At 30.5% G+C, this 27,641-nt stretch overlaps 3 protein-coding genes and 1 pseudogene across 3 annotated transcripts; 3 read left to right on the top strand and 1 right to left on the bottom strand.

Annotated features, from left to right (window-relative positions):
• Positions 1 to 360: 360 nt before the first annotated feature.
• LOC126549257 (broad-complex core protein isoforms 1/2/3/4/5-like) lies at positions 361 to 7,746 on the bottom strand (annotated as a pseudogene).
• Positions 7,747 to 15,532: 7,786 nt separating this feature from the next.
• Positions 15,533 to 22,579, top strand: LOC126549433 (protein disulfide-isomerase-like). Its single transcript, XM_050198570.1, has 7 exons — positions 15,533 to 15,622; positions 16,268 to 16,363; positions 19,139 to 19,343; positions 19,453 to 19,721; positions 19,792 to 20,031; positions 21,009 to 21,207; positions 21,317 to 22,579. Exons 1-5 carry the CDS (start codon positions 15,533 to 15,535, stop codon positions 20,008 to 20,010), a joined length of 879 nt encoding a protein of 292 aa, XP_050054527.1. The 3' UTR covers positions 20,011 to 20,031; positions 21,009 to 21,207; positions 21,317 to 22,579.
• Positions 21,009 to 24,609, top strand: LOC126549427 (uncharacterized). Its single transcript, XM_050198559.1, has 3 exons — positions 21,009 to 21,207; positions 21,317 to 21,610; positions 22,163 to 24,609. The coding sequence occupies exons 1-3, from the start codon at positions 21,009 to 21,011 to the stop codon at positions 24,607 to 24,609; spliced, it is 2,940 nt and encodes a 979-aa protein (XP_050054516.1).
• Positions 24,606 to 26,258, top strand: LOC126549425 (uncharacterized). Its single transcript, XM_050198558.1, has one exon. It carries the CDS (start codon positions 24,606 to 24,608, stop codon positions 26,256 to 26,258), a length of 1,653 nt encoding a protein of 550 aa, XP_050054515.1.
• The last annotated feature ends 1,383 nt before the right edge of the window (positions 26,259 to 27,641 follow it).

Genomic DNA, 27,641 nt, shown 5'->3' with positions numbered 1-27,641 from the left:
CGATGGATGTCTTAATGTCTTCCACATAGATTCATAACTGTGACTGAAATGTTTTTTTTTTCGTTTTTTACCATGATATGATTCAAATACATAATAACTATAGTACTATTAATCTACTCCTCGAATAGTTATTGGGTCCAAACTCCAAAACAAATGTACCTCTAAACCAACAGAAAGCAATAATGAAAAATTTAAATTTTAAAGCAGTATTAGCAACCATATTATGTTAACGTCAAATTAAACAGTATTATTTTTTTCAACGTAAAAAGTTTTCGAGGAAACACTGTATGAGTATGGATGTGTATAGTAGGCAGGTAACTATAGTAAGGAATAAGGACGGTCAAAAACACAACACTTGAATTAGCCTAAATAAAATATATATTTGATTTCATTACAATTAATATTACTCATACATGAACATAAAATATATATTAATATTTAATGTATAAATAAAAAAAAACATTAGATGACTCGTTCTGTTAGAAAAAAAAAAAATATATATATATATATTATAAAAATGAATATTTTTTCCATTCTTTTTGTTTTATTTTAATACTATAAACTATATCAGTCAATACACACTTTGGAACCCCAAAAAAAAAAAATTATAAAGAAATACTATGTTTCACTAAGTTATAAAATAAGAATAAAAAGCGGAAAAAAGGGAAATAAACCAAATAAATAATGTCGTACCAATGTTAAATACTACACAAAATAAAACCCTAATTAATAATACAAAAAGACCCGTGAAAAATCGTTGACGACAAAATTAAATATTAATATTAAAGGTAAACAAATTATACAATGTTAGGACTCCTGTAGCAAACCAAAAGTAAGATAATTGTGCGATGTATACAATTCCTACTACAAATAGAAAACATACGAAACAAAACCATGTGAAAAATGTACACACAGCATTCGACTGAATACAATTAAAAAAAAAAAAAACTGTCAGTGGTATTCATCAGTTCTATATCTTTGGTAAATATATTAACCTTATACATCTATGATTATGACTACGTTACAATACATAATATTTTATTGCTAAAGAATATAAATTGAAATACTATAGAGTAGGTAAAAGATGATTTTTCCCTATTCAGAGAACAAAATTGTTTTGTATTAAACGCTTTATAAAACATTATGAGCTAAAAATACTATTCATCAGTAATATTCGAATAATAGTAGGGTGTTTCATTAATTTTTTTTTCAGTCTTAGACTCGTTTGGCCTTTATAATAGATTCTGCTATAAAGAGCAAACTTCATTAATAAATATTAAATATACAACATAATTTGATTGTTTCTTTTTCATTACATATTATCATTATAATATTGGCACGCTATATATTATATATATTCTAAATTAAAAACTTTATATATACTTTACATTTCCTTTAATGTAACGACAAAAATATTATACTTCGGGTATTCCAATATACATTTAAAAATAATGAATTAAAACCAGTAAAAATACCAAACATCAAACCAAGCCCACCCCCCCTTCTAGAAAAAAATATTATTTAATATATATTTATTTAATAATAATAATGACAAATTAATTAGTCAGTAATCAATCTCCAAGATGAAATTAAAGTTTTAGACCTCCAAATGAGTCATGCGTGAAGCGCATCCGACGACATCAAAAAATTCACCGGCTGATGCTGGTGGAAACAATGGTTAAAGTGGTGATAAAGGCGGCCCAGACGTTGCCTGATTTGTTAACTGATATGGAGATGGGAGATCCAATGAGATTTTGTTTAGGAACGGCGATGTGGGAGGCTGCTGTATAATGTAGCCACCGGTGGTTGAGGTGGCATTTGGAGACTGGTTAAAACAAGTGACTGGTGATGAACCAGTGAGATAAGAACCAGTAGAACTGTTAACGGGCTGTACAGGCTGTACTGGAACCGATTGTTGATGTTGTTGCTGTTGTTGCTGTTGGTGTTGTTGTTGTGGCTGCTGTTGGGGGACAGTGTTATTGTTGTACACTTGATATGCACCTTGATTACTCGTATTGGGAGTAGTATTAGTAGATTGCTCTTTGTGGTAGATATTAATGTGAGCACGTAAACTGTACTTGTTCTTAAACACTTTACCGCATACACTGCAACCAGCTGGATTGTATTCGTCACTATGCCTAATGCGCATATGTTTTAATAAGTTAGACTTGTTGGAGATCACTTTTTGGCACAGCGGACACGGTCGTCGGCCTAGACGGTCTGTCAAAAAAAAAAAAAACCAGAAAATTAGTAAAAATTAGAAGAATTTGACACTGTGCAACAGATTCGTGCAATTATTAATGTGGTTTCACCTGAGTACCATTTCACTAACACAAAATAATTATTTGTGTAATTAGTCATAAAATAAAGGGCGCTGCGTTTTATATCACTTAATAATTAAATTTTATACTATATAGTATATACACACTGTAATATTATAATATAATACTTCAGACGAACTGTAATCTTGAAAATTATTATTCATCTTAAATATATTAAATAATATTCATTTTCAAAACATTAAATACAGTTTTCATAATTAATGCTCTATTGCATCATAATATTCTAATACAAGTTAAGTAGGAGCTTTTGACAAATCCAGGGAAAAAATTGAACAAATATTTAACATCTAGTTATAATACTGTTATTTTAACTTATCAATAAATAACCTGCAAGATATAATGTATAATTGCATAGACTTTTTTTTTTTTAAAAAAAATATAGATTAATAACAGTATTAAACTTAGACAGTATAAAATACACCTAATAAAAATTAAAAATAATTTAATGCAGAGACGTAATAAAAGCAATATTAATATATTTTATTATTCTAAATCATAGACTGGTATATAAATAATTAGAAAATGTTTTATGTGATTTTAACATGTATCTATAATTAATAATTAATAGTCACAATATGATAAATTATGACATATTAATCATTATAAAGCACTAAAATTTAATTTTTACTTTTGTATTATTTTTTTATAATTTATACATGCAACACCGTAATTTTGATTATACTCAAAATCTTTTATTTAAATTTTGCAAGGTTGAAAAAATGTTATTGTATTTTATGACTATATCAAATTCTTTTCAATATAAAATTACAATATTACAAATTATTAAATTACTAATTTCAATATAATATTTATCCTGTCATAGAGCTAATATTTTAGAAAATTGTGAATATTACAATAATCAATTTTTAAATCATCATCAACATTTAAATTGAACAAAAATATCTAAAATACTATTATTGCATTAAATTTTAAATGTAATATGTAAGTGAACGTAACTAGAAGAGTATAATAATGGACATTGGTTCAAGTAATATTCAAAGAAAAGCTTAAAATTCAAAATATTACTATATAGAATAGCTAAGATGGATGATCTTTCTATATTTTGGCCATATATTTAAATACTTGCTCTATAATACCTACAAAGTGTATTAGGTAGAGATATGATATGGACAATTTTCACAACCTACCAACTAGTGAAAACTGAAAAGTATTAAAAGTTATCCATAAAATGTTAAAAGTATTATATCTTAATATCTTAAGAGGACGTTACCCACATACATGTTACCTACAACCAATAAACATATAGCATAGCAAATTAATGTTTATCAGAGTTGATTGTATTGTTAGTTTTAAATATTAGTGTGAATTAAATTTATTCCTAGAGTTAAAGGTAAAAACATTATCTATGCTTAACTAAGCATTAGCTTAAGGTATGAAAATTTTTATAAATTTAATATCTTTATTCCTCTCTTGGAAAACCCAATATTTATTCCTTAAGCATAGGTATTGTTCATACTTTGAACTTTAATAACAAGTAAATTTACCATAATATTACAACTAACAACATACTATTGATTTTGATTGAAATTTCAAATTTGCTTTATCTATAAGGAATACACAACATAAAAAAATGTTCTTTAATTTTTTTTTAAATATTAAATTTTTATAGCAACGTAATTATATATAATTAAAGTTATTATTTCTATTGTAATTATAACTATATGAAATTATTTGGTGAAAATCTAATGCAAAAGAATTATTATTCAAAAAGGTATTAAGAAATTTAGAATAGAGCCATGTGACATCATTGGGCTTGGGTCATCATAATTACTTATTTTATACGAGTAAAAGTGCTTTGCTTCATACAATTTATCTAACTGAAAATTTTATCTTTGAAATTTATGTATAAATGTGTGATTCCATGTGTTTAAAAACGATTTATTGCGATCCATGATGGCATGATGCACCGTGAATTATCTCCTTTAAGATTTTTAATATTTAAAAACTTAACATTATATTGAAATTCTGATACTTTTTTTGTCTCGAACACATGAAATCACACATTTATATGTAAAATAAGATTTTTATTTAGATAAATCACACGAAGTATGGAACATTTACTCATACAAGATAGGTAATTACGATGAGCCATCACAATGACATCACGCATATTTTTTCAACTCTTCATAACTCATTGAATAATGTGAGGAGAAACGTTCAAACCGTACCATTTGTCTTAAGATTGAATGATCTTTCAAATAAAAACTTATTTTTTGTGTTTTGTGCACCTTTCTGTTTGTAAGAAAAAGATAACACATAGGTGGTGTCCTCTTAACAATATTCCATTCCATACTTTTATAGCCTAGCCCAGGCCTGTTACTATAATAGACGTCTGAATAATCTAAGTTATATAATGGACAAAATGCATACTCAATAATATATACTTAAGAAACATGCTAGGACATAACATATTAATATATATATATAACTCAAGTAATTAGAAAATAAATTTGTTTAGGTAGATCAATCAACACTATTAAAAAATATAATTTATACATTTTTGTAAATAATAGGTATATTCAAATATTATGTATAAATAATATATAAGGTGATTGCATGCTCAAATACTCCAAATAGTCACGAAAAACCTTGTCTTTCATTTTTAAATCTTAGCTATAAAAATTGAACATTTAATAAATTCTTAATTACAAAATATTTTCAAGTTTTTGGTGATCTTGACAAATTATATAATGGTATCTTTGATATTTTGTTAAATAACTATAATATCATTTAAAAGAAATATTATTCAATTTTACAGCTTTTTGTTGAGAGAAAATTTTATCATCAATACTTAAAGAAAAGAAACAAAAATCAAAAATTCAATAAATAGCTCAAAAATAGCCAAAATGTGTTTAAAATTATACAATGTATATAAAATATTAATACAAACATTTTGAACAAGTTTTAAGTACCTTAAGTACCTACAGTAGTATTCATTTTGAAATAAGAAATTGATTTTGCGTATAAATTCCCATTTTTCCAATTTTATTTGTTTTACCCAATTATTATTAAATAAAATGCTGGGAATTTGTTTACTTATAATCCTCAAAAATTAGTCACTTTTCTACTAGAATGATAATGGAGTGGACAATTAAGCACTTAAAATTTTAAAATTTCAAAAGGACATAACAAAAAAACCATTGTAAAATTAATACATTCATAACTTTGCTCAGAATCTAAAATGTATGGGATCAACTGCAAAGGGCTATAAGCCCATAATGTAGTACTCCAATTGTTATTTAGAATAAAGGTATGTGTAATAATATTGTTGACTAGATAATCAATTTATAGGCACTTGCAAATATAGTATAGTTCCAATATTGTTAGAGAATTAACATAAAGCCAAAGTTATTAATATTATATTACTATTATAACAATCAATATTATATTAAGTAATTAATTGGTGTTATTTTTGTTTAGAGATTGTTAATTATTGAATTTGTACATATTTGGAACGTTTAGTGCTCGAGACTTCCCCCATCACAAACAATACACCATGCTCCGACTGACCGACAACCATTTTTGTCCACTTACACAAATTATATCACCAGTCATCACAATTTGACATTGTGCTCTTGTCGCATGTGCGTTTTGTACGCTTCGCGATACACAAATGAGCTGGGGCAAAGGTAACAACACAGCCGGCGCATCAAGTCCGAATGCATTAAACGCACATGATACTTCAGCGACGACTGGTTGTTGTTGTACATCTGTCCACAATGGGGGCAGTCCCCACACTGGGCCAGGTGGGATCTGCCAAAAATATGTGTACCGCCTGCATGGCTTATAAGCCGTAAAATACATTCATTTCCAGTAATATGTGGAAAATTTGATTTCTTTTACTTAGAAGAAATTAATAATTAAGTATACTTATATTCTAGTACATATTTATACATTTATATAATATATACTTATTATACTTATATTATTCAATAATGTATATATATTTATATATATATATTACTTTAAAAGAGTATAATACCTGCAGTTGTTAATGATTGTTTCAGATGGACATTGATTTGTCTGTGCTGAAGATAACCAAAATCAATACCACTAGATGTACTTGTGCGGATTTCTAATTAAGTTAATTTCAAATAAACTTAAGTAATAAATTTAATAAACAAGAATTTAAGAAAGGTTAATTACCTTTAGGATCATTTAACATGCGAGAAGCAATTAATGACTTGTCAAAAATTGTTGTTGAATGTGAAGCAAATTCATCTTTTACTAAATCCATGTCTTCATATTCATCAACATCGGGTCCTTGTGCATAAGGATCATCACAAAATTCATCTTTAGATTCATTCTTCTTCTTCTTGAATATAACAGTCAGTATCTACATCGTCATCGACTTTTAATCGACTCAGTATGTCAGTTTCACTACCAGTTGTTTCATCCTGAAAAAAAATAATTAACTAGTCATGGTTAAATTTTAAGATTATTTTATTAAAATATAATTCACCATAAACTCCATGCCATTATCAAGTTGTTTTTTCAATTTTACTGGAAGACACTTCTTTCGCTTTGCAGAAACTTTTTCACTGGGAGATTTGGGAGAATCAGATTTTTCAGTTGAAGTTGATGTATCATTTTTCTCATCTTGATTGTTATTAGTAGACAGTTGCTGAAGTGGAGGCATATTATTTTTTTCTAAGCTCGTTCTGGTCGACTCCTAAACATATACTAACCATTAAATAATTGTATTTAAGTAAAAGACAATATATTATGTACTAGATCTGTATTGATGGTAGAAGCTGCACCGGCAAGACCTCTAATCTGCAGCAATTCTGCAGTCCGTAAAAACGATGCTAATTTTTTCTCTGATATGTAAACAGTGCCTTGGTAGACAAAATTGAGCAATGCCTGAACATCATCTTGGTTTATATCTTTCAATATTACAACTGGATGTCTACAAGGATTATCCTAAAAGTATAACCAAGATATTAGATCACATACACAAAAATCCATTGAAATAAAAAAAAAAATCATATTGAAAATTTTAGTGTAGTTTTTAAAGATAAGGAGTGTTTTCGTTTACCTTGAACACATTTCGAAAGTAAGAACTGCACATAGACAACACAACTTTATGAGCTTTGAACAACTGTCCATCACACGACAATGTTACGTCTACCAGGTCTTCACTAGTGCGAAGGCTGTCCAACTCGGTGACCATGTTCAAAGGATAGTTGTTCCATTTCAAACAGAAGTGATCGGCAGTCATTGTGAACCCAAATCAGCCACAGACGACAGTTGTTATAATCACCAAACCCTATATGGTAGCCAAACAAGAATAATAAACAGTAGAATGAGTGCAAGCGGTTGTAAGTACAAGTGTAATTTGTGCATTTGTGTTCATCCGACAACAGTGTCAATCGCATATTTTGTATCAAAGTACGGACACTGATCGAATATAATAACGCACAGGTAATATTAATAACATGAATACACATTATTATACACCTATACGCGAGTGTGTTTGCGTTGTGCAACTTTAGGTATATCGCTGTAATGTCGAAACAAGAAATGGTGAACTTACCGTGCTTGGGCTGTTCAGAGACATCCGTATAATGGACGCCAAAACGTTGTTCACATTTGACGGGATAAATAGCACGCAAAGGACGAGGCCATTAAAAAACCGAGTTCCGACAAATAACAATCAATGTTCTATTTAAGTATTAATTATTTTTTTTTTTATTATTATTAGGTACTATTACTATTACTATTATTATTATTATTATTAATAACAATTAATTAAATTATTGTTCTTATCTCACTCGACGCAGGTTGACCAGTGGAGGGGACGAACTCAAACTAAACGCACACTGGGCAGGGACGGGTACAGATTTCCCGATTTTGATAAAAACTGATAACAGTGAACCTGATAAAAACAAAAAAGGCTCATACCACCTAAAATTCCAATTCCCACATCGTTTACTAGCGATTAAATAAAAAATTTAAATATCAGTTTAGTACCAATCGTGATTTTTCCAAAAATTCATACCGAGAAATTTAATCTCCTATAAAAAAACCCTGTTTAGTTAGCTTTTAATCATAGACATATAATTTAAAATAATACAATAATAATAAATAAATAATAAATATTAATATGTCTATGCTTTTAATATTGGTGAAGTTAGGTTTTAATCAGTTTAATCATTTATTTGTTATTTAAATATTAATAATAATTTTTTTATACCATATAATTTATATTACGGTTTAGATTAATTTATAAGCAATTTGGCTTTTAAAATACTTACTAGGGTTACTATTGTATTGTAATATATTATATTATTATTATAGTACCTATTCTAATTTAAATTTTTTAATTGAAGAACAGCTTTAATATTAGTGAAAGTATTTAAACTTACTAAGCTATAAAAAATGAATTGTGTATGCATATTTAAATATTTGAAAACTTAGGTAGTGTAATTAAGTTATTTTTAAATATTATTAAATTCTTCTTACGTTTAAATTATATATTATAAATTTTGCTTATTGAATAATGTAGCATATTCAATTACAAAAAATTTAGTAAACCAATAAATTATAGTGTTTATTCATCCAGTAAATGAATTTTCATGAAATAAATTTTATTTGTTTCTTTGTAACTTTATAATAACACAAATGTTTGTGTGAAAAAATATTTTATTTATTTTATATGTTTTATCAATCAAATGCTAAAACAACTTAATAAAATAAAGAGGTGTTGGTTATTGCTTATATGTTTATAGTTTTTTAAATACTTTGTAAACATAATTATTTTTTGAGACAAGTATTTTAGTACATAGCTTGTAATAGGTATTATTTATATAATAACGAAATGGCAGATTGCTAGCTGCAACAGGCAGTTTCTTACATATTTATCAAATTATTCAAATTTATAATAACTATAATATTTATGTACATTTTTATTGTTAACATAATATCATACTTATTCTAGTTAGTAAAAAAATGAACAAAATTATATTTGTATTATTTTATTAAATACTAGGTCACTGACTTATTATTTTTTATTTCTGTTTCAGCCTTGCTTACAGTAGTATAATTTAAACAGCATTATTTCAAAACTCAGTTTGAAAAGCTGAACATTTTTTCTGATTTTGTATCAAGATATTTTTCTTTTAAACTATCAAAATTAATATTTTTAGTATTTAGGTTTTTTGTATTACAAAAATAAAATATTTTTTTTAAATTTATTTTATTCCTAACATTTAAAATTATTTCTAGTGTTTTAATTGTTAATTTTTGGTTAAAATTAATTTTGTGTCAAACTCTTTGTTTAAAATGTATTTATTATATCAACTTGTCCAGTGTTTATAATTTATTTTGTATATTTTTAAAAATTATTTTTTCTAATTAGTTGGAGTTTAATGAGATTCACGTTTTTAAACATCATTATTATTATATAAAATTATGTTTTACTAGATGTTCAAACTCTTTGTCAGTATATAAGCCATAGTTAAGTTAAAGACTTTAACTTAACTTAAAGTTATGCTGTTAAAATGTGCTTAAGCTTATATAACGATCCAATAAGTGTTTTACTACTAATTGTTCTATTATCATTATTAATTGTTTTTGTTCATTTTCTTAGTTGTTAACAATAATTAAATAATAATACACAATCTATGTCAGACATTTTCAACACAATCCTGCTTTCAAAAATAGAGCTCATGTTTAATTAATGTATCTTCTTTAAAACATTTATATTCTTTAAAATATTTTGATTTTATATCATTACTTATATGAAATACATATTATTATTATTATTATTATTATTATTATTGTTAATGCAATTTACAATAATTAGTTAATATAACTTGAAAAAGCAAAAAGTTTATGAATTATTTAACTCTATTCATTTCACCACTTTTATTGGACTTGATATTTAACTTGATAATATTTCTGATGAACAATAAACAATATTATACTACCTATAATAATAATTATTAATTAGTAATCAAAAAAAAGCGGGAATTTATACTAGATTAAGGAGTAAAATAGGCAACTATTATAACAATCTCGGGGGGAAATGATAATAATTTGTTCGCCACTATTTTAGTACAGAGTGTTCTGTATTATCGTATATAGTATTTTATTTCATTAAGACACTTCCTCAAGACAATGGGTTGAAAATCAGTTGAGTCCTGGCAAATCTGTGACATATCACTCTAGTCTATTAATTATGTTTGATTGTTTTGCCTTGGGTTCAACATTTAGTTAATTTAATATTTAGCATGATGTAAAATAAATTGTCTTTATTGCTGTAGTTTTATAGTATATCATATCAATTTATATTATTTATATATTATTAAATAATATATTATTTATATTTATAATTATATAATAACATAATATAAAAATATTTATATTTATAATAAAATATTACATATTTTTATTCATATTAAATAATGGATAAATAATGTAAAATTGATATGATATAATAACGTATGTAATATATAATAATGTCATTTTCTATTTCAGGAAAATTAACTTACATTGAAAATCAGTTTTCAGTTGAGTTAATCAAGTACGGAATAATCTCAGGGTAAATGTTAACATACTTAGCTTGTTTTACTTAATTTAAAATATAATATGAATTATTATTTTATTAGGTGAGAGACGGCATATCAAGATCGGAACGAGTTATTGCCACTCATATTATTGCTCAAAATGTCCAGCGCCTTAATGAACAACAAGACCTCTTGTTGTTTTTGCGGAATACCGGTCATCGTAAAGATGGATACGTTCAAAGGGAAATTGGACCTATGCGCAGCCATGAAGCCGTTGTAATTTAATTTATCAATTCTTAATGTATTATATTTAGGTTATAATCATTAATTATTATTTATTATTGATTTGTACTAAGTTATATTTTTAATTGTTATATAATTTATATAGGTATTGTATTTCTTTATAATATTAATACATAGTAAGTAACTACTTTTATTGTTTTATGTTAAATCATGTTTTGTTTTAATTACTTTCAAAGTGTTACATTTAATTACTTTTCTAATTTTTATCTCTTGTTATATATTTTATTTTTATTTTATATTATATTTTCCTTTTACTATACCTAAAGTGATATTAGATATTAAGTATATATTTTGTTTTTTTTATAATAAAAAATCATATTTGTTTTTAACATTTTTAAATTAATACATTTAATTAATTACCTATTTTACTTGCCTGTTGTACACTGTTACATAGGTTGTAACCATTATATACAATTGCATATACAAAATCTATTACCTGATAAATTTGTCTAGTTTTTCAATATAACTAACTACCTATTTCATCATTAATAAGTACATACTGAGTTTGAAATTTTCTAAGCTAAGTTAAACTGTTCAATGACTGTGTTGTAAAACTTTGAATTTTGTGTTATTTTGAATGTGTATGATTCAGTATCCCTTCAAATTCTTCTTTTTTTTGTATTATTTGTATTTACTATACTATAATCAATATTATTCATATTCTCCACACAAAGTTTGTTCCAATATAATATAGCAAAAATCCTTGTGTTATAGTGGTGTGCTTATGGAGTAGGTATACTTCAATAGTATATAAAATCTACAGAATACACAAATGATAACCAATAGCCAATAACTATGAACGACTTACAAAAACCACATCTAAGGAGAACTGTTTAGATTTGAAATTTGTATACTGTACACTGTAGTGAAATTATTATTCAATTAAACAAAACAAAAAAATGTAAAATACTTTACGTGTGTGAAGTTGGGTGACTAAAGTCATGACAAAATAAATTTATTTTGTCATGGTATTTCGTATGTTAGGTAACCATTGCAAACTATGAAGCCACTGAGCATGGTATAGCCATGCATGTTTTCAGTTGGCAAAACATTACTCATTACTTTAATCTTACAAAATGTATTAGGAAAATTCGGAATGACAGTTTTAAAAAGTTAAATAAAATAATAATAATTCTAGAAAGTTCGTGAAAGATAATTTGTGTTTTTTTTTAATAAAAAACAATTAAACATTAAACATTAAAACATAAATTAACAGGTAGATAGTACCAAATATATTATGTACCTACTTACTATAATATAATGTATAAACATGTAAATAAAATTCATCAAATACCTTGGTGGATTGGTATTTATAAATTAAAATAAAAGATAATAGTATTGATTAGGTATTATTATTATTATATTAGGGATTAGGTATTCTTTACATAAAATTGTCAACAATATAACTATAATGACTAGTCAATAAACTTTCTTCGGAACATTTATTATTTTTAAGAATATTATTATTATTTATTATTATATATAAAAAATTAACTATAGAAATATTGTATGGCAGTTAAATCTAATCCATTTCCTTTATAATATATTATCGTGTAAGTATTTAACTTATTTAAATATTTAGATAATAGTGATAATACCTATTATTACCTATTTATTTTTAACCGATTACCTACTTTATTTTCATGCGGATATCCTGTTAAAGTTATTGGTACTATAATAGTTAGTAGGTAATAGCATTGATTATACTCACATAATATTATATAATATATTTATTGGTTAGCAATTATATAGCGTAGTAGCGCACGTATTGAATAAAGGGTAAGATTTTGTTACACGAAAAATAATATTTTCTAAATGATGTTTGTACTGATCATTTGATATATTTATAATTTTAATAATTGTTGAAAATAAAATCAATAATATATACTTACTTTTTTTAAAGTTAAAATAAAATAGATAAAAATTTAAAATATTTTAACTTAAAACATTTAAATAATGTACATGATATTATTATTATTAGGTATTGTTTAATTTTGCGGATCTCCACATTATTTTGATACAATTGCAGTAATAATAAATTAATTAGTGGTCGTTGTCCGTTGATGTAGTAACAAATATTGTATTGTTGTCAGGGTAGCTAATAATTATTATTATAAGTGTGTTATTACGACATAAGTTTTTACAAGTGTCAAGTTAATTTTACTTATCGTTTGTAATTTTGTTTCGCTCAAGTTAGCTATTTGTAAAACAATTTTCTTGATGTATTTATCAAAAATCGGAAAATGGGTTATGCAATTCAACCAAAGTAAGTGATGGTTTTAATAAAATATTACCTATTGTTGATTAAATTATTATTTGCTCCCATCAAATTTTTAATATATAATAATTTTAAGAAGAAATTACTGATTGAAATGGTTTTCGAGTACTACAAACATACATAAATGTAGGTACAGCGTCCATTTGCTAATTTCTGTCTAGTAGATAATTATATTATCCCGAAAAATAAATAATTCATAAAATCCATCAATTTCTTCAATTATTATTTATTTTAATAAAAATCCGTACCATATATTTATTTGATTGAAATCAGATACCTATAGTATTTTTTTTTTTTTTTTATAAAATACTCAATACTCATGTATAATATCCAGAATACTTAATTTAAATAAAATACCGGCTTAAAAAGTTTAAGTAAATTATTTTACTTATATTTATAAAACCCATAGTTAGGATAGCAAGTGGTATTGTAAATTCTAATTTATTGCTTTTATCCCATATACTGGGAGACCGAAGGGAATCTGACGTTTTTCACGTTTTAATTACATTCGGGGGGATGGACTCCATCCACTCGACGCGCGACGTGATCTTTCACTGGGTATCGACGTTTCCGCGGATCCGGTGCAGATGTGTTGTAGGTATGTCTCATTTGCGTACAGTCTATTTTCAGTTACAAATATTTCTCACTTGCGTACAACGTAATTACTCAGAATAACATCAATTGTCATTTGCGTACACACTCATTTCCCTTCACACTTGGTCAGGCTTAGGACTGGCAAAATATTTTGACAATGAAAATGTGACTGCGCGCTTATCGTCACTCGTCGTTAAGCTCCTCGGCGCCGTCGCTCCGCTCCGCAAATCGAAAATATCCCTCGATTTGGTATTCAACGTCACCTCAAGTAGATATAGGAAATACATTTTAAGCTGTGTACGTAAATGCGACGTACGCATCTGCACCAACACCGACGTTTCCGTAGGTACCTATTTAATTTCAGTTATAAGTAAAAAATAATTGAGTACTGTTAATTTCAAACACGTAAGATTCCTGTCGGTCACCTGCATGTATATAAATAACATACTTTTATAGGAAGGTGCTGGTAATCTTATTTTTATATAGATACCTAATAATAGGTTGTCACTAGATCAAATATGTTAAGTTAAAACTGAAAATTATTTATTTTATTATTGTTTTGATCTAATATTGTCTTAACTTTTTGGCCATTTTAACAGGAAAATAAATATTTTATAAATTAACTTAAATAAAACCTTCAGTTTGTTTAATTTTGATTAATAATACCTAATAATTAAACTATTAAACCATAATTATTATTATTATCATTATTAATAATTACTAAAGTTATTATAATATTATATAATAATAATCTAACCAACTGTATTTTATAATGGTACACGTACAAGCAACTCAAAAATCAAAATAAAACCAGCAAATCTTTAATATATAAGTTATATAACAATACTTACCCTACTTAGTATTTACCAACATTCCGTGTTGTTTATAAATAAATTGTTTATATTATTTTTTTATGTTTTCTTTAATTTTAGAATTGTTTATGAATAAGTAATAACAATATCAAGACAAAAAGTATTTCTTTAAATTCAAATCTGTGTGAATTTTCCAACAACAATAATTCAAATACTGCTGTAAATAAATTTCTCCCAATATCATACTACAGGAGCGGACTGGGAAGCGGTCAGCCCACTAATAAAAGTAATAATATAATAATAAATAATAATTAATATTTAATTAATATTTCTGTATTTTTATAAAAGATATTAAAAAAGTGCAATTATAAAATTATAGAGGTCTTTACTAGTGACCGTATAGCTCCGTACCGTCAAGCTAGTACAGGCTATAGAATAGTCCACCGACCCAGTCCAATACTGTCATCATATTATTCCAACACATCAACACTATTATCGGAAACATTATGTCCTAAAATTAAAGAAGCTATAGAAGCCGCCAAGCTAACATGTCAAAAAAAGAATACCGTTAATGGAGCACAAACAATAGATAACAAGTCGAAATTGAAAGCAGTCGAAGAAGAGGAACGTAAGGTAAATGCAGAAATAGAAGAATGTATAAGAGAAAGGAAAATGCAGCTAAGTAATGCCGGTAAAGCTTCAGATGATACATGCAATCTAGTTGATAAGGCTCCTGTTCTAACAGATAAATTTGAAATTGGAGTAAGTTTAGATATCTTGTTTTATGTTTGAATTATTATTGTATTTATTATTTATTATATTTACCATAACAATTATTTATAGAAAGTAACGTCAACTGATTTAAAAACATTAGAATGTGCTATTGAGAATTTGTGTTCATATGGTTAAGCTTATAGACATTAGATAGTATTATATTTATAGAAGTACTTATATATAATATTATTGTTATTTATATTATCGTGATATAATTAATACAAAATGTCAAAATTAAACACATCGTTGTCGTCCGATTTAAGCTATAAAATTTACCGCACATCGCATAAGCTTCTATTGCCGCCAATCCGTTGTGATGATATTACTCATATATTTTAATATTATTAAACTTACAGTTTATACGGTAAACCGGTATTTTTATGTGCGATTCACAATATCGCATAAGCTGCGGCGTTGCATAGGCGTACATAGCTATCCATATACCCCGTATAATAAAATCACGAGTAGATAACGATATTATAAAAAAACTATGCAAATAATTTTAATAATAATTAAAAATATATTTGATTGTTAATTTGTTGATGTGTAATATACTATATACTAAAATATGTTCTTATTTATTTTGTAAATATATATGTACTATATAAATATATAAATTGTTCATTTCTGTAGGGAGTGCGACCGCACCATCGCTCATATGCACGGGCCGCCAATAGTTGTCAACAACAAAACCCCAAAAGGACTGTGCCACCACCGAAGAAATTAAAAGTAAGTGATTACTTTTAGCCTCTGCTGTAAGTCAGGTTTAGAGTGGGTCACTATTACGTTAAATTTAAATTATCATTATTATTATTTAATAAATCATTATTCGTTGTATACTTGTATACGAAAAACGATTTTGAATGGAAAGGTTAGGTTAGTGTCGTCGACAGCTGTCATATTAGGTCAATCTCGACATCACGTCCGCCGGGGCATCACCGTTTTCCATCAAAATTGACCTTTCCGTTTACCGTCAGTACAAAAATATATATTTCATTTTACTGCCACCACAAATTTCAGTTTCTATACTTTGGTAACCCCTCGGTAATGATTTTTAAAATAACAAAAATCATTAGGTAATCAATTTTTAATTAAATATTAAAAAAACAAAGTGATTGTTTCACCGATGACTTTATGAGCGAGTTCCGATCGATGAAAGACTACAAAAGTTTGCTGATTATTTTGTAGAAATATATATTTTTGAAGATTGTATTTATCCTTCAAAACTTTGGGCACTTACATTTTCAGAACTTATATATTGCAAGATAAGCAGCATCGGTGAACAAAAAACGCCGCGAAACCAAATTTTAAGACGACAAAAAAAACCAGAATTTAATTAACCAGTATAGAAGGGGAGAAATATGGCGATATACATTTGTTACGTTTGTTTTTTGTAAAATCATATATTTAATTAAAAATTGATTACCTAATTATTTTTGTTATTTTAAAAATTATTACCAAGGGGTAACCAAAATATAGAAACTGAAATTTGTGGTGGCGGTAAAAGGAAATATATATTTTTGTACTGGCGGTAAACAGACTTGGTGGTTAACGGAAATGTCGATTTTGGCGGAAAAGTAGATCACCCCGTCCGCCGTACACTCGTAACAGTACAATATTGTAATAATTATCGGTGTTATAAACGGTGACCCGCCTACTCACTTTTTATCTTGTTCTTTTATGACACGATATCTTCACATTTTCTTTTTTGCAGAATGGAATCAAAATGATCCTTTACGTAGCGTTTTGCACTGTTTCCAATGTTCTTTTTAGTATGTTTGGCGTACGGTATACACGAATACGCTCTTCAGCAGGACGTGCTTGTGTTAACAAAAGACAACTTCCAAAGTATTATCTCGTCGTCTGAATATGTGCTTGTCAACTTTTGTAAGTAAACGTTATATTCCTGTTGTATTTACAAACTCTGAAACCGTTTCGTTAGAAAATGTCACAACGATCCATTTAATTATAGTACGGCCAGCGAAAAATGAGCCGCGATACCAGTGCTCCGGGTGGCCGAATTTCGTCAGGGTTACTAAAACTTTTCGTCACCGATTGCTTTTCACTCGCCGTACCACGCCATAGTTTCAAATGGAGAACCCCTAGTTACACTAAAATTCACCACTAGCAACGCGACGGTCACGGCTTATTTTTCGCTGGCCGTACTATAAGCGATTTAACTGTATGACACATAGGTTTTCCCATCGACAATAATATGTGTATTACAGTACTTACATCTTCAACTGTTTCATTATTCCATACAGAAAAATATCTAATATCATTTGGACCAAAATGTAATTCACATACATGTGATGCTAGAGATGCTGGTTTACCATTTACTATTTACCATTTACCTTACTAATAGCTTGTTTCCACACATTCCAATCTTTTCATCTTTATGTAAAGAAAAAAAAGTATTTTTTTCTATTTTCAGCTTTTGCGATTTGGGCAGTTATAATACAACATAAAATTAACCAATTTTTTTTTTTATTAAAAAAAAATGTATATTGATTATCAACATTTCAAAGATTTTCATATCAGCATTTTATATACAAAGTACATATACACTGACAAATTATCAAATCAAAAGTTTGTAAATAATATACCTATTATATTATATTTATTATATTATAATATTATTTCATATATTTTCTGAATAAAAAAAAAACCGCGAAAAGAACATAACTGTTTCACATAGATATGGTTAGTGTGGCTAAAAGGTGGAAAATCCACCCGTAACTTCACCACTCTACATACTTTTAGGAAACGTTATTTTATCTCCTGTCCAGTTCCCTATATCTTGGTTCGTGATATTTATAGAAAAGTGTTATCGAAATATTAATAACATGATTTCTTATTAGATAAAGTTAAATAGTTTTATCTGTTAATTTATTATAATGAATAGGTAATGATTATATTATATAATATATATAAAATATAATATAATATCATTTATAATACATGGCTATTATGTTAAATAACTTCATCCCATTATTTAACCACATCCTATATATTATAATTATTTATGCAATAATGCTATCAAGTATATATTTTACTTGCCATAAGTTGCATCATACATTGTAGTATGTACAATCTATTTTTCACAAAAATCAATTTTTTTTGTTATTTTTGACAAACTAATTAAGACACTTAGATACCTACTATTTTCTATAATCATTTCTTTTTAAACAATAAAAAACTTTTGTAATTTGAATATTTAAAACTATTAATTTTGTTTAGTCTAATATAATAACTGATAAAAAAGAAAAAACGTTGTCAACTTTTTAACCAATTACAAAGGAATTTTCAGTTTTTCTATGAAATTAAAACAAATTGTATCTATACTTACCATTTTATTTAAGGTTATGCGTAACTCCTAATTGCTTATAATATTAATAATATTTGGCATATTATGCTGTTGCTATTGATTATATTATTATAACGGCATAAGAATTATAAAAACCAAATAACAGTTAAACTAAATTTTGGTTATTTTGTGTACATTTTGTAGATGCACCATGGTGTGGTTATTGTAAACAATTAGCACCAGAATATGAGAGTGCAGCCCAGCATTTAGCTCAAAATGAATTATCAGTTAAATTGGGCAAAGTAGATGCTACTATTGAGAGGGACTTAGCTGAACAGTTTGGTATCCGAGCATATCCAACTTTGAAGCTCTTTAAAAATGGAAAACCAATTGACTACACAGGTACACAAAAAATAATTTGTTGTCTGTTTGGAAGTATTATTTCCAAAGTATTTATGACATAGTCGTTTTATAATAACTATATTTATTATTTTGTATTTTAACATTGCAGGTGGCCGAACCAAGGATAAAATTATTCAATGGGTAACAATGAAGTCTGACCCAACTAAAAATGTTTTGAAATCAGAAGAAGAATTGAAATCATTCATTAAAAGCAAAAATGTTACTATTGTTGGTTTTTTCGAAAATTTTGATTCAGATGCAGAAAAATTCTTTTTAAAATTGGCTGACTCTCCTTATAATTATCGAGTTGGTCTTGTGACAGATTATTCTAAATTTTCTGATTTAGAACACAAGGATAAATTTGTTGTATACAAAAAAGTAAGCTTTAAAATGTTAATATGTTATTTATTATTAAAGTACTACCTAAATATTTTGGTTTTAATTTTAGTTTGGCGAAAAGAAACTTGTATTGGATGGAGATATTTCTAAAATTGAAGACAAACTATCTATTTTTCTTTTTTCATTATTTTCCTTTGTGCGATTTAGACCAGACCTATGTAGTGAATATGATAAACAAAGTTTAAGTTCCTTTAGAGATGCGAATGTTTGTCACATACGTCAACACAGTCAAAAAAAACCATCTGAACCGTCTGAAAAAAATATATAAAAATAAAACAATTAAGTATAGGTAATATAATATGAATTGTGATATATGATATAAATACATTCATTTTTCAGAATATATTCATATTATATGCTTATTCTATATTTTAATAATTTATTACATATAAATATATAATAATTTTCTTCAGACAATAATAATTATGTTAGTTAATAAGAATATCACAAGCAAAACTCAATGTTATTAATACCTACTTAAGCTATTTGAAAATGAAACAATTGTTTTTCCTTTAGTTTATTTGTTCACCAGGTATTAAATTTAATGAAATAATAAATGTATTAGGTTCTACATCAAACTTGCATATATTTGTAAATTACTTGATGTGTAGAATTTTTAACTGAAATCTCTAAAAATTAATCTTATAAAAACATGATGATCTCATGTTAATAGAGCTAAATATTTATTTAAAACATTTTATTAATACCAAAAACAAAATTAATTTTCAAAAAAAAGTCCAGAATTATTTTTATTAGTACCTATTTTTAAAAGAAACATTTAATTCCATAACAGTTAGATGCTTTCTACTAATATTTCATATCCTATTAAGTGCTTAAATTATATACTGTATGTCTGTTTATTATATTTTTTGTATTCATATTAATTATTATAATATAAACACTTTTATAGACTGTGTGATTTATAATAAAATTGTTGGTGTTAGAATTATGAAAGGTCAAAGGACCTGTCTACAACAGAACTAAACATTTATTTTATAATTTTATAAATGATAATACAAATCTTTTTAATTTAAGTTTTTGTTGAGATATATTATAATAAGCAGTATTTGGTCGACCAGCAATATAGAAACTAGTGGCACGCATTATTTTGTCGTCATGACTCATGAGAACTCATTCTGTTTTTCTATTAATTAGCTGAAAACCGTATATATATTAAAACCGTATATATTATTATAACGGCATAAGAATTATAAAAACCAAATAACAGTTAAACTAAATTTTGGTTATTTTGTGTACATTTTGTAGATGCACCATGGTTGTGGTCATTGTAAACAATTATCATCAGAATATGCGAGTGCAGCCCAGCATTTAGCTCAAAATGAATTATCAGTTAAATTGGGCAAAGTAGATGCTACTATTGAGAGGGACTTAGCTGAACAGTTTGGTATCCGAGCATATCCAACTTTGAAGTTCTTTAAAAATGGAAAACCAATTGACTACACAGGTACACAAAAAATAATTTGTTGTCTGTTTGGAAGTATTATTTCCAAAGTATTTATGAAATAGTCGTTTTATAATAACTATATTTATTATTTTGTATTTTAACATTGCAGGTGGCCAAACCAAGGATGAAATTATTCAATGGGTAACAATGAAGTCTGACCCAACTAAAAAAGTTTTGAAATCAGAAGAAGAATTGAAATCATTCATTAAAAGCAAAAATGTTACTATTGTTGGTTTTTTCGAAAATTTTGATTCAGATACAGAAAAATTCTTTTTAGAATTGGCTGACTCTCCTTATAATTATCGAGTTGGTCTTGTGACAGATTATTCTAAATTTTCTGATTTAGAACACAAGGATACATTTGTTGTCGGAGCCACATGCACTACCTACACTGTTGTTGTTGGTACCTCTGCGTCGGTGCCGGAGCTCAACATGACGCGTTGTCTGTGTTCGCGTACGTGCGTTGTCCGCCATATCGTTTTTGGCACGAGAGCCGTATTGCCACATGTGTGCGTCGCTTTCTCTTTTTCGTTTTTTGTGCGTGTCGGCCGTGTCGTCGGCTTGTTGGCGCGATTTTTGTGCTGGGCGCTTCGCTCGCGAAACCCATCGTTTGCCGAGTGCTTTCCGTTTCGGATCCTCGTCCTTTGCGGGCCTTGTCGGTCGAAATGATCATAGGACAGTGGTGCTCGTCGGTGACTCATTGACGCGGTCAAGATTCCTGCGTGTCCAACATCTCGCCGTGTAGGTTAACGCCAACACTAGGTGTCTAGACGATTGTTCGAATCAGAAAATAATGAAGAGTACCCGTCCGTCCAAAGCGTAATCAAATTCGTCAGGTCACGGCTGCAAGTGCTTGAAAATGCAGGTGCCCGATCTTCGGGAAGCTCTTCCAAATCCTATACCAAGCCGAAACTGCAAGGATCTCGTCGAGATACAAAGGTTGCTTTTGTTTCAGCAACAAAACCTGTACAGGCAAAATGCCATTTATGCTCCGGTGCCCATCGTTTGGCCGATTGTAGTAAATTTAAAGCGGCGTCCGTTGACGACCGGTACAATACTGTCTGCACCCATCGTCTCTGTATGGTTTGCTTTGGGGAAGGGCATATGTCTCACAAGTGTCCTGCCTCGTGCTCGATTTGTAAGCGGAGACATCACGCGTTATTGCATCGAGATGCAATCGTGAAGAAGCCCGCTCCGCCAGCTGCTCTGCTAGGTCGACATGAAGCGCCCACCGTTTTATTAGGTACTGCTCTGGTACACGTTCGGGATACAGTGGGGAGCTTTAGGACAGTGCGTGCTCTGATTGATTCCGCATCACAGATTAGTGCGATAACTTCCGATTGCTGTGACAGACTAGGTCTACGACCTTCACGTTGGACTGTTCCGGTTTCAGGTCTTTCTGGGCAGAAGGTCCCGGATGTACAGGGCCTTGTTCAATTGGTGGTTCAACCTCGAAACTCCTCTTCGCCGTCCATTCAGGTTAAAGCTTGGGTTCTGTCTTCAATCACGTCTGATATGCCAGCTAGGCAACTACCGAGTCAAGTTCGAGCTAAGTGCGGCGACTTGTTCTTAGCCGACCCGATGTTTGACAAACCAGCTCCGGTAGAATTGCTCATTGGAGCGGATATTTTTCCTCAAGTTTGGAATGATAAAAGTGATTCGCTTGGTCCAGGTTACCCATCAGTGTATAGTTCTATTTTCGGTTGGGTATTGATCGGGCCTGTCCAAACTCATCCTGATCTGGGTGCTCAATCCATGCTTGTGTCGTTGGTGTCGTCCATGGAAACCTTGATGGAGAAGTTTTGGAATGTCGAGGAACCTGAGGCTGCTCCGCCTCAGTTCACGGAGAATGGGTTGTGTGAAGAGTTGTTCCGCTCTGAGATGTGTCGAGATTCTAGTGGTCGATTCTCTGTCCCTCTCCCCTTTCGCTCAGGTCGGCCAGTTAAAGCTTTTCCAGGTTCTAGACAAGTGGCTTTAAACCGATTCCTGAATTTGGAGCGAAAACTGTCTTCAGATTACATCCTGTACAACGCATATCGGAAGTTCATGGCCGAGTATGAGGAATTAGGACATATGTCCCTTGCTGAAGGTGATGGCCAATACTTTATCCCTCATCACGCGGTGCAGAAGGCCGAGGCTGGTGAATTAAAGTTGCGTGTGGTTTTTGATGCCTCAGCGAAGTGCCATTCTGGTGTGTCCCTTAATCAGTGCTTGTCGGTTGGTCCGAAGCTACAACAAGACATTGTTGATGTTTTAGTCGGATTTCGGGTTCATAAGGTGGCATTTACGACCGATATATGCAAGATGTACCGTCAGATCGAGGTGTTACCACAATATCGAGGATACCAATATATCCTGTGGCGAGACTCGCCTCAAGTAACGGTTAAGGAGTACACGCTCAATACGGTCATGTACGGGGTAAATTGTGCTCCTTATTTAGCTCTGCGTGTCCTTCAATATATTGCCGACACAGACTGCGAAGATCTTCCAGACGTGCAACGTGCTCTACGTAATCAAACGTACATGGATGATATTTGTGTTGGTGCCGAATCGCTGGAGGCAGCTCAAGCCCTTCAAAGCAACCTGATCCGGTTGCTAGGTCGAGCTGGCCTGGAGTTGAAGAAGTGGGCAAGCAATGCTCCTGAACTTTTAAGTAAGCTGAAACCAGAGGACTGTTCGACAGACCCTCTGACGTTTGATCAAGACAACTCTGTGCAAGTGTTAGGAATGCGTTGGAATCCAAGTGGTGACTTCTTTTCTTTTTACACAAGTAATTTCAAGTTGATTCTCACAAAGCGAGGTGTGTTGTCGATGATCGCTAGGATTTTCGACCCGCTAGGTCTGCTCTCACCAACTATCTTTTATGCTAAAACGATTATGCAACGTCTGTGGCTCGCGCAGGTTGACTGGGACGGTCAGATCCCCGAGGATATTGCAAACGATTGGTGTGGTTTCTATCATTCGTTGAGTTGGTTGCGGGAAATAAGGATTCCTCGTTATCTCGGTAGCTCGACCGGTTGTAGCTACAGTCTTTGCGGATTTTGCGATGCATCTGAGAAGGGTTATGCGGCAGTGGTGTATCTCCGTGTGACTGATCCGTCCGGAGCTACATCTATTTACCTGTTAGGTGCTAAGACGAAGTTAGCTCCAATGAAAGCTATGACAATTCCGCGTTTGGAATTGAGTGGTGCGGTGCTCCTCGCATTGTGGTTAACTAGACTTAAGCGTATTCTGGAAACACAGTTGGTGTTGTCGGATGTGTTCGCATGGTCTGATTCGTCTATTGTGCTGTCATGGCTTAACAACCCGCACAGTCGTATAAGACGTTTGTGTCTAACAGAGTCTTCCAAATCCAGTCCGTGTTACCTGGTTGCAGCTGGCAACATATTCGCTCTGACATGAATCCAGCCGATTGCGCCTCGCGTGGGCTCCCTCCTTCCGAGCTTCGGAAGTGCACACTTTATTGGAAAGGTCCCAGATTTCTGAAGTCTCCGGTTGAAACTTGGACCCAGGATTTCTCGTGCCTAGGTCTGGAACAATTGCCAGAAACGAAACCAGTGTGTTTGCTGACGCGTGAAGATCCACCGTGTGAATGGGCCATTCGATTTTCGTCTTTTAACCAGATGATCCGTGTGACAGCTCAGGTCCTTCGGTTCATCCAGATGTGTCGAAAGAGAAGTGTTGAGTTAGGCTACCTAAGGCAGTCGGAATTAGATGCAGCTGTGCAAGTCGTAGTTAAGGTCGCTCAGCGTTGCTACTTAAGCGATTTGGTCGGCAGTCTGTCTAAAGGGACTACGATTCCGTCCAAGTCTTTGGCTCGCCTCTGTCCGTTCTTAGATTCAGCTAATTTGGTTCGCGTGGGTGGTCGTATGCAGAATTCTAATTGGTCCGAGCGGCGCAAGCACCCTATGTTGATCCCGAAAGAATCCCACTTGGCCGTTCTGATCGTTCGTCATTGGCACCTCTATGCATGTCATGCTCGACCTCGTTTGCTTATCGCTCTTGTTCAGCAACAATTTTGGGTCATTGGGATCCGTCTTATAGTGCATCGGGTGATTCGAAAATGTTTAATTTGTGCAAAGATGTCGGCTGCTAATCCTCAACCCATCATGGCAGATCTGCCAAGCTTCAGGGTTCGCGAAGCACATCCCTTTTCTGTGGTAGGGATTGACTACGCAGGTCCTTTACAAATGAAAGAGCTCAGCTTGCGAAAGGCGCGCATTGTAAAGGTCTATATCGCAGTTTTCGTCTGTATGACTACCAAAGCTGTGCATTTAGAGTCCGTAACTGCTTTGTCTACAGAGGCGTTTCGATTAACGCTTGATCGGTTCGTTGCTCGTCGTGGTTTACCGGCTTCCATCTATTCGGATTGTGGCACCAATTTTGTTGGTGCAGCTCGTCAGCTCAGGCACTTAGTCAACCACCCTGATAGTAGAGATCAGTTGGCTGGTTATATCGCGTGCGAATGGCACTTTAATCCTCCGGGTGCTCCCCATTTTGGAGGAATCTGGGAAGCGGCCGTCAAATCCGCCAAATCTCTGCTTTTACGCGCCATGTCTTCACAAGTTTGGACGTTGGAGGAGCTTACAACAGTCTTGTGTCGGGTGGAAGCAGCCATGAATTCGCGTCCGTTAGTACCCGCTTCGCCTGATCCGAATGATCTAGAATGTTTAACACCGGGTCATTTTTTGGTCGGTCGCCCTCTTATGTCTATGCCCGAACCGGTTGAGACTGACACTGATATAAGACTACAGACTCGCTGGAAGCTCCTCCAGCAGTCTTGTCAGTTTTTCTGGCGTCGTTGGTCCCGCGAATATTTGAATACCCTCCGGGCTCGTGGTAGGTGGACAAAATCTGAGACCAATGTCGAAGTTGGCACCATGGTTATTATCAAGGTAAATGATACCCCCCCGCTCACGTGGCCGTTAGGTAGAATCATTGAGGTCTATCCAGGTCCAGATCAGGTGGTTCGAGTAGCTAAGGTTCTCACTAAACAGGGGGTGATCACCAGACCTGTAGTCAAGTTGGTTCCCTTACCTACCGACCCATAGTTTCCTTTTTTTAAAAAATATATATATAGTGCTCCCTTCCATGTACACATTTTTTTATTTATGTATGTATACTATGATCATTAGTTAGTTAATAGTTATATTAGCCACACCGCCTGCTACCACTGTTTTCGTCTGCTGCTCTGCCTCTGGACCGGCGTGTGATGGATAACATATGCTCAGAATATTTTTTTTATGAACTCAAGTTGTGAGTATTTCTAATTGTTAATATTAAGTATTGTATTGTTCCTATTTATAAAAAAAAAAAAATGTTATTGACGATAGTTCCTATCATGCTCATACTCAACCATATTTATTTGTTTATGTTTTATTAATGTTATATTTTTATTAATGGCTCTATTGATATTGTGATGGTCATTGAAGTAGTATACATTTGTATGTTCTGCGCACTTTTGACTGCGGAGATTGCAAATTTTTAAGGGGGATTTTTCCCCTCAAACTTTTTTTTTCTCCGCTCTACCAGACTGCGGTGATTTTAAAATTTTTAGGTGGATTTTCCCCCTCAAACTTTTTTTTCTCCGCTGTACCAGAAAAAACACTGATTTTCAAAAACCATAATGTATGTTCTGCGCACTTTTGACTGCGGAGATTGTAAAATTTTAAGGGGGATTTTCCCCCTCAAACTTTTTTTTTCTCCGCTGTACTAGTAAAAAAAACACTGATTTAAAACCAATTATTTTTTCCCCTGTTACACATAAAGTTTAAACAGTGTATACACTATTTATTTCCCGTGTACACAGACGGAGTATTCCGCTACAACCAATAAATTTTTTTCTATGTTACACATAAAGTTTAAGCAGTGTATATACACACTTCATAATTATATTTTTTAGTCATGTTTTTTTTTAAAAATAAAAAATAATACGTTTTGGTTCAAAATAAAAAAATATATATTTATATGTATTGTCTCATTATTCTAAATTAATTTAAATTGATTAAACTAGTTTTCTTACTTCTCTAGTAAAAGGTACATATTCTACAATGCGATCATGAATTAATAAACAATAAGCAGTTACACCTGAAAGAGATTCTGATGCTTCAATTTCTAATTGAACATCTACTGATGAAGCTGTAGCTGAATCATTCTGTTTTGACGTATCGATAACAATAATTGGAGCTTGCGTTAGAAATGTAGATGGGCTTAATATCGGGTTCCGAATACTTTTTTCATAGTACGATTCTTGAAACGATGATGTATACATATCATATAATAAGGTAAAATTATTTTTAGCAAAATCCAAATTTAAATTATCATAAGGATATGCTATTGAGTTTAAAAATACTTTTACATTAGTTATATTACAATGATCGAATACACCACAATCTTTTTCTAACGAATTTTTACGTCCCTTTTGTAATCCGATT

This window comes from Aphis gossypii, chromosome 1, assembly GCF_020184175.1.
Source record: "Aphis gossypii isolate Hap1 chromosome 1, ASM2018417v2, whole genome shotgun sequence".
In the NCBI taxonomy this organism is placed as follows: Eukaryota; Metazoa; Arthropoda; class Insecta; order Hemiptera; family Aphididae; genus Aphis; species Aphis gossypii.
This window is presented reverse-complemented; position numbering and strand designations above follow the sequence as displayed.